General features: G+C 44.6%; 1 protein-coding gene across 4 annotated transcripts in view; it reads left to right on the top strand.

The window, feature by feature from the left end:
- The window catches only part of LOC140628401 (synaptonemal complex protein 3-like), a 95,550-nt gene that overhangs the window by 85,886 nt on the left and 1,278 nt on the right, over positions 1 to 8,386 (top strand). For all 4 annotated transcript variants that reach the window (XM_072817777.1, XM_072817776.1, XM_072817775.1 and 1 more), the window contains exons 2-7: positions 285 to 470; positions 1,206 to 1,275; positions 1,432 to 1,466; positions 3,359 to 3,473; positions 4,301 to 4,400; positions 5,923 to 6,021. In XM_072817777.1, coding sequence (XP_072673878.1) covers positions 285 to 470; positions 1,206 to 1,275; positions 1,432 to 1,466; positions 3,359 to 3,473; positions 4,301 to 4,400; positions 5,923 to 6,021 — 605 coding nt within the window. The remainder of the gene's footprint in view (positions 1 to 284; positions 471 to 1,205; positions 1,276 to 1,431; positions 1,467 to 3,358; positions 3,474 to 4,300; positions 4,401 to 5,922; positions 6,022 to 8,386) is intronic.

The raw sequence follows: 8,386 nt of genomic DNA, 5'->3' as shown, positions 1-8,386 counted from the left end.
GGGACCTCGGGGGCCGGGCCGGCCTCTGTCCCAACGTAGGCGCAAGAGTGCGGCGGAAGGGCGCGGCACGCAGATGGCCCGGGGCAGCTGACGTGCCCCGGGTCGCCGTCCCCGGGGCGGGGGACGGTGGGGGGCAGGGCTGCGCCGGCCGCATCCTCCTTGCTCCCTCCTGGCCCGGCCAGACACACGAGGACACGCGCAGCCCGGTCTGTGCAGAGGCCCCCTGCCTGCCGACGCTCGCTGACCGTGTCCCCATTTCTCGGTCGCGTGCTCGGGCTCACAAGGTGCGGGACAACTCGGAGGACACACAGACACCTCGGAGGGAGGACAGACACCTCTGCGGATGCCTCCGGCTGGCAGGAAGCGCCTGGGGAGGAAAGCCCCTGCGGAGCCTCAGAGAATGGCAGCCTGTGATTCGGGCGGAGGAGGCAGCAGAGAGCTGAGTGGGCCAGAGGCTGCTGCTGCGGAAGGTACCGTCTGCCCCACACCTTTGCGGACACAGCGCTCGCTCGGAGATGACCGCACGCGGGGCAGGTCTCTGCCTCCGAGTCCTCCGCGAGGTCAACAGTACAGTCCTCCAGCGTGCGCGCCCCCGCACGTGTGTGTGCGCGCCAGCGCAGTTTCACCTGCCGCAGGCTGCCCGCTGGATCCTCCTGTCCCAAACCAGGGTTCCAGAGGCGGAGATCGCACGCAGCTCTTCTGCCGCGCCGCCACCCCACCCCGACCCCACCCCGCGCCCTGCAGGCCCTCTTTCCCAAATACCTCCCACGTGCCGGGTGCTGTTCTCTGCCGTTTAAGCGCGCCAAAGGCCCGGAACACCTTCGCCGCCGCGTGGTCCTGGGCCCCGATCTCCTTTCCTCTGCCCTTGCACAGACAGACACGCAGCCTTTCCTAGCTCTGCCTTGAAAGGCTGTTGGTTTGCCAGAGGCCCCGCAGCCCGCGCGGTGACGGTATTGCCCCCTCGAAAACTGATCGAAAGGCCACCCTTCCCTCAAGAATGCTTTCTGACTCCTAGCTATGGGAAACGAACTAGGGGTGTTGGAAGGGGAGGAGGGCGGGGGTTGGGGGTGACTGCGCGGCGGGCACTGAGGGGGGCACTTGACGGGATGAGCACTGGGTGTTGTTCTGTATGTTGGCAAATTGAACACCAATAAAAAATAAATGTGTTATTAAAAAAAATGTTCTCCACTTTTATTTCAACGCAGGAAACAATCCAGTAGCCGATAAACATGGGCGAAAGAGGTCTTCTCCCGGACCGCGTGAGGAAGACGTGGGGTAACGTGTTTACAGTATTTTCCCTTGCCACATCAAGTCAACTCGGCTTGCCTGCCCGTTGTTCTCTGTAAAATCCTAGAATGAGACATTTCTTCCAAAACAAATACGACCTGGGTTTACGTCTCCTCGGTAATGTTTGCTGTAACTTCTTCACAGAAACGAAATACAGGAGATGCTGCAAGGACTTGGAGGTATGCATAAGTGATATCCGCAGGGAAGAGGAAAGTTTTAGATCCTACAGCTTTTACAGGTGGAAATCTTAATGAGTGGCCTGCAAGACTGATTTTCATGCCTTGTTCTCATATGTAGGATATTACACAAGTATTTAGTGTGATTCAACTTTGCCACTTTCTGTGCTGACCTTTTCCATTGTTGATCTGGAAGGGTAAAAATGGTACTCACCAAGAGGAGGTAAGAGTGACGCCGTTATTTTATGCACGGGTACGTCAACGTACTCTGCGAGCGAGTGGACGGAGCAAACTTCGTACCTCCTTTGGTGTGCACAGATTAGGTGGCATATCAGGTTTTTATGTCAAATTTAATTTTTCTTAATTTAGTTACTTTTCATTACTTTCCAGTGCTCTGTTCTTTGGAGTAGCAGCACACACTGAATCCTGCCAAAATCAATCAATCAAACAAAACCAACCAAAAGAACAAACAAAAAAGCACCCTCTTTGTCGTCATTTCTCATTAATAAACCGTATAGCTGCAAACTAGAGAACTCCCGTAGCTGCAGAGAAATGTCATATCCAGACTCCTAAGCTTTTTGTTGTTTGGTCAGAGGTCAGTCACACCATCTGCACTACAGGACGGGACACTTAGCAAAGAGTCCCAAGTCAATCTGTGGCTCTTCGATAAGGATCGCCCTCCTTACAAGCAAGTATGTTTTGACAGCTTTGCTCTATTTGGTGGCGACAAAGGGCTGGCTTTGTGAGCTGTCTAATAAACTTCTTACTGTAGAGGGATTCCGGGTGTGTAAAATAGTTTTATCAGACTGCAGATCCTTCATGACTGCTGAAAAGTAACTATCGACTGTAGATCCAAAAAGTCAAATCATGCGATTTGCAAAGCTTTATTTGAAGTATTAAGATTCGGTGAAATGCAGCACTTATGGATAAAAGTGCTATGGAAAAAGCTCCGTGAAAATATTTTATTTATTTTTTATTATTATTATTTTTAAAGATTTTATTTATTTATTCATGATAGACACAGAGAGAGGGGTGAGAGAGAGAGAGAGAGAGAGAGAGGCAGAGACACAGGCAGAGGGAGAAGCAGGTTCCATGCAGGGAGCCCGACATGGGACTCGATCCCGGGTCTCCAGGATCAGGCCCTGGTCTGAAGGCGGCACTAAACCACTGAGCCACCAGGGCTACCCCGTGAAAATATTTTAAAAGTGTTTCTGAACTCATTTATTCCAGTTAGAGTTTTTACAGTCACAGCCTTGCTCTCTTTTAGTAAAGCACAGTTAAAAGCATCACTCACTAGATCGCTTGAAAAATGATTCTTTAATGTGCGATATGATGATTTTTCTCCTTTTGGGGTCGTTTTTAAGAAAATGCTCTTGTGATGTTTTATATAATGCATCCTAATGGTAATCCATCTAAACATGTCCCCTGAGTTGCAGGATATTTTATAAATTCAGAATAGTTTGCTTTTTACCTGTCTTATCACAAGGACATTAAAGTCTATCTTTGGGATTCTTTATACGCATTTGAGAATGGAATGTCGTTTGATTATTATCCCCCTTTCCTTATCTCTGAACCCGCAGTTAGAGTAATGAGAATCAGGATACTAGTACTGCAAAGACTTTATGGAAAATAGCGAGCAAATCTGGCTTTTTCAAACAACGCCTGTGTTCTAGGTTTTTTTTTACTTTTTTTTTGGGGGGGGAGCGTCATGGGCACACAACATGATATTAGTTCCAGGTATGCGACATAACTGTTTGGACATTTACGATGCTGCAGTATAGATTTGAAGCGTCTTTGCTTATTGCTGAGGCAACATTTACTTATATTGAATCGTATATATGAAAACCAAATAATTTTCGGCGTGAAATTTCAACGAATATCTATGTTCTACACAGGTGGCATTATACAGGCTCTTCTGGCAAAAAGAAAAATGTTTGAAGCAAATGCAAAAGCTTCTCTGAAAAGCACTAACGAGAAAATGGAGCAAGGTTGGAAAATACAAAAACTAAGGTGAGGTTGTTATTTTTAAGCCACGAGGACCCATGTATCATATCTTAGTATTCCTTGGTGCAAATCACGGAAGGCGAATGCTATTATATTGAATTTTCCATTAAAAAAGAGATTTTGCTTGATTCTTTTCTTCGTGGATAAATTCTCTTAACCTCACTCCTTATCAGCATTGAGGTGTAATTCCTAGAAGCCAGTAAAGAAGACCTCTCCCCTCCCTTTCAAAGAACAATTGAGTTCTCTTCCTGTAGGAGTTTTCTTCCTATATAGTTTTCTTTTAATTCATAGTCATTCTGGACCTACACTAGCCGAACCTTGGGTAAACATCTGACAGTGTTATCCCAGTGAAAGTTAACTGTATTCCTTCACTGTAGAAAAGGTTAACTTTATATCATAAAGAATTTGCACATTGTAGCTAAGTTGCGTTCACTGTTCTTTCTTAAAAATCATTGTGCCAAAGAGGGGAACTGTTTAAGTGAAATATTCCTGTTCGGGAATCTTCGATAAAACATCCTCATTGCATCTACTTACTGCATCCGAACGTAGAGGTTCTTCAGGAAGAAGAAATGAAAAGTAAGCTGCTTTTAGATAAAATGAGTCTTTCTGGAAAATTGATTTTATGGTATATCCTCGCTAGTATTTAAGAGGCAAGGCATGTGAGAAGGCTTCTATATTGGTCGCTTAGGAACAATACTGTTGGTAATAGTCATTTGTGTGCCCTTTCTGTTTCCCGTGAGACTATACTGTGCTGTTACAGTATTCCTGCAAAATATGGTTAATTTTCTCATCTCTTTGTGGAGTGTGACGGTGCTCGTTATCATGTTTTACAGGCAGAATCTTCATTTCAAATACTCTCAGCAGTTTCTGACTCTCTTTCAGAAGTGGGATACCGACATGAGGAAAGCCCAGGAACAGGAAGCAGAACTAGCTGTTGGTATCAGCCTTGGCTTTAAAATTGATCTATTTTATTGATTTCTTTACTGTATCAAAGTCTCAAGTAGCAAGAGGTCATGCAAAAACATAGGAGAGAATGTAGAGTCCGTGAGCCCAGATGGGTAAGGGTGGGTAGAAGATAGCCCAGATGGGTAGTGGTGGGAGGCCGAACATTCTATTTGGATGGCTTCTATTTAGTGATGCAGGAAGGTCACCAGTTAAGAGTTAGAGTGGTGGAGGAGGCGCTGCCTTTGGGCGGCAGAGAGGAAGTCCAGGAATTGTTTCCTGAGAGCGGGCCAGCGAATGCACTAGGGGAATATCATTGCCAAGCAGCATTATGGGTTTGATTTGGTTACTGCCATAGTGATCATGAATTTAAAGTGAGACCACGCTGCACAGTTGTGGCAGAACGGCCAGAGAGCTGGATCTTCCAGGGTTGGGGTTCGGCCACACAGATTGACAGAGTGGAAAGGGGGCAAGGTACACGTGCAAGTGCAGAGGTATGATAATTGACCATGGAATTTAAGCCAAGAAGGAGGAAAAGAGAGACTAGGAGAATGGGGACTGGGGACAAGGAAGACTCCTTGGATCATTGAGATATCAATTCTGAAAGAGTACTGAACCGTAGTAAGAAAGGGAGAGAACAACAAACAGGGAGGTAAAGCTGGAATGTTGTGGGGGGCGGAGTGGGGTGGAGAAACAGCATAGCACAGTGGTCAGGAGCCTGGGCCCCAGAAACTTTTTTGGTTTTTTTTTTTGTTTTTTTAATCCAATCCTGGTTGACCAGTACAAGCTGTGGCTTCAGGGACAAATTGTATCTCACTCAGGTTCCTCACCTATGAAAGGAGGAGACATGGTAAGAGCATCTGCCTCGTAGAGTTGTTTTGAGGGTTGAATGAGATCGTATGTAATAAGTCTATTTGAAATGGTTCCAAACAGTACCTGACACGGAGCTGATATGCAAGTCTTTGCTCTAAGTAATCTTATGTAGACGTTGCAGTTATTGGGAATCCCGGGTCTGACTACGTAAGTGACTAAAGTAGGGAAGAGGACAGAATTATTGTTGGAGAGCAGGTCAAGGAACAGAGAGGCTAGGATCGTCTGTACGTGTCCTGAAATGACCAAGAATTAACACATGTTTTGAACGTTGTTAAGAAAGAATCGCTCCTCTGTGACTACTGTTAGGAAGGATAATTGTATAGAGTCTTTGCCTACTTGTGGTAAACAGATTATTAGAAGGGCCGTTTTTGGACTTTGAAGTCCAGAATTAATACATGTCTTCAATATCGGTGAGGAAGACAATTTCCTACTTAATGGTACTAGGTAGGGTCATCGTGTATTGTTTCTGTATATGCGTGGTGAACACAATGATCTAAACTTGGTCGCAAAAGTTGTTAAAACAGGAAATGCTGACAGGTATCGATTTAAGGAATCTTCCTTTTTAACCTGATGGGTAATTATGTTCTCTGAATAATAAACGTGACCCACATTTTGTCACCTTTTTCTTTTATGTTCCTAGCATATGTTTCAGGAGCAACAAAAGATTCTGCAACAAGCTAGAATTGTTCAGAACCAGAGGCTGGAAAAATTAAGAAACGTATACAAAGAATTCTTAAAGGTCTGTTGTATTTGGCAGCACAATACGCTCTTAGAAAACACAAGACATAGAGGTGCCTGGGTGGCTCAGTCGCTTGAACGACCAACTCCTGGTTTTGGCTCAGGTTGTGGGTCCTGATCCCATGGGTTGTGGGATGGAGCCCCGCTGGGCCTCCCTTCTCAGGACGGAGTCTGCTTGAAGATTCTCTCCCTCTGCCCTTCTGCCCACTTGCACGTGCGCTGTGTGTGTCTCAAATAAATGAGCAAATCTTGAAAAACTACGTAATAAGTATATAAAAGTAGAAGATAGTTTCTTTCTGAATCTGTGGGTGGAAAACCATTTAGGTTGTACATCAAAATTGTCAACCAATGTCCAGTATGACCTCACTGTTTTGGATTCAGCCTAATTGGGAAATGCATTTTTTTATTTTTAGTATTAATTAATACTTTTATGGGAGTTGTTTATTTTTTTGACTTTCATTTCACATTATTACAACACACATTTAACTCTTATTTTTGTAAATTTGATTATGTGTGAAATTGAGATCTTGAACTTTTTTTCCACAATGTTGAAGATTTAAAGATCTTGACTGTAAAAAGGAAAAAAATACAGAAATACTAAAAAAAAAATATCCTAAGTGTACCAGATGGGAGTCGTTTAAAACAGGGAATGGCAACGTGGGAATTTTACCTAGAAATACACGTATTGTGAAGAATACTGGTACTCTATTAACACTTCGAGCATGATTTTTTGGTTCGATCATCAGTTTTGAGATCAGCAATAAACATATAGTGAAAACTAGGAATTCTATGAATCACTTCTACGTGTCTTTTCCTTGTATTGATGGTTTCTGTTAAATACGAGTAAGCAGTTGTAATTGATGGATCCTGATTTTTATATTCAAATGTGTTACATGAGTATTTTGTGGCACATTTGCTTTTGGAATACTAGAGGAATAGTGACTTTATACACAGACTTAAGGGATCCCTGGGTGGCTCAGCGGTTTAGAGCCTGCCTTTGGCGCGGGGCGTGTTCTTGGAGTCCCAGGATCAAGTCCCGCGTTGGGCTCCCTGCATGGAGCCTGCTTCTCCCTTTGCCTGTGTCTGTGCCTCTCTCTCTCTCTCTCTCTCTCTCTCTCTCTCTCTCTGTCTCTCATGAATAAATAAACAAAATTTTTAAAAAGTTTAAAAATATCATAAGGAAAGGTCTAAGAGAATGTATATCATAATGAAAGGCCAGAGGAAAACTAACCGTTTGTGAATTGAGAATGATCTGGTGTGATATTTGCACATCAGCAGATTGTCTTCAGTGACACATACCTCTTCTTCAGGCAGAGATATACTTCTTTAGGAAGTGATGGAATCCTGCACATTCCCCTTCTTTTTTTTCTTGTTGTGTCTATGGGCGCTGTGTGTGTGTGTGCGCGCGCGCACACGAGAGTGTGTGTGTGTGTGTGTGTGTGTGTGTGTGTTTGTGCCCGCGTCGGCCCTTTACCTCTGCATCTGTGACTTTCTTTCCAACCTTTCTGCAACTGTATCTTTCTTTGAATTCCCACTGCTACTGCCCTAGTTCGGGATCTCACCATTCCTTGCTCCTCCAATTAAATGCTTACCTGAGTGCTCTCTTCCCCAGTCCATTCTTAAGGTTCTGCAATATGATCTTCCCTCCTGAAAACCTGTCATTAGGTTCCCATGTTAAACCCTCAGGTATTCAGCATCTGCCCCTGCCCAGTAACAGAACTCCCCTTTTTAAAAAAAGATTTTATTTATTTATTCATAGAGACACAGAGAGAGAGAGAGAGAGAGAGAGGGAGAGAGAGGCAGAGACACAGGCAGAGGGAGAAGCAGGCTCCACGCAGAGAGCCTGATGCGGGACTCGATCCAGGCTCTCCAGGATCATGCCCTGGGCTGCAGGTTTTGCTGCACCACCGGGGCTGCCCCCCTTTGTGGTTTTAAGTGGACATTCCTCCTTTCCTTCCACCCTTCCAGCTCTCTCTGAACTAACTCACCTTTACTTCCTTGTTTCTGGAATACTTTCAGTTCCTTCATCCCTTTACCTACTGAAGTCCTATTCTTTCACCAACTAACGCAGAGTCAGTCTTACCTTCCAGCACACAGTCATGGCAAGTGGTGTTTCCTTAATCATTACAAAGGATTTGTGTGGCTTTTAATTTACCTGTTTTTATCTCCCTAGAATAAGGGAGGAAGAGATCATGCATCCTTTTTCAAATTCACGGCACCTAACGGCACCTTTTCTGTAGGATGCACGAGATCGCGACTCGTTAGGTGAACAGTAAGGATTAGACCATGTTTGCTTTTCATGACTTAAGAGGCCGTGTTACAGATCATTTCATTCCCTCCAATGGAATATGTTATACTGATTATCA

This window comes from Canis lupus, chromosome X (assembly GCF_048164855.1).
Source record: "Canis lupus baileyi chromosome X, mCanLup2.hap1, whole genome shotgun sequence".
NCBI classification, from domain to species: domain Eukaryota; kingdom Metazoa; phylum Chordata; class Mammalia; order Carnivora; family Canidae; genus Canis; species Canis lupus.
Note: the sequence above shows the minus strand (reverse complement) of the source record. Positions and strands in the feature narration are given on the sequence as shown.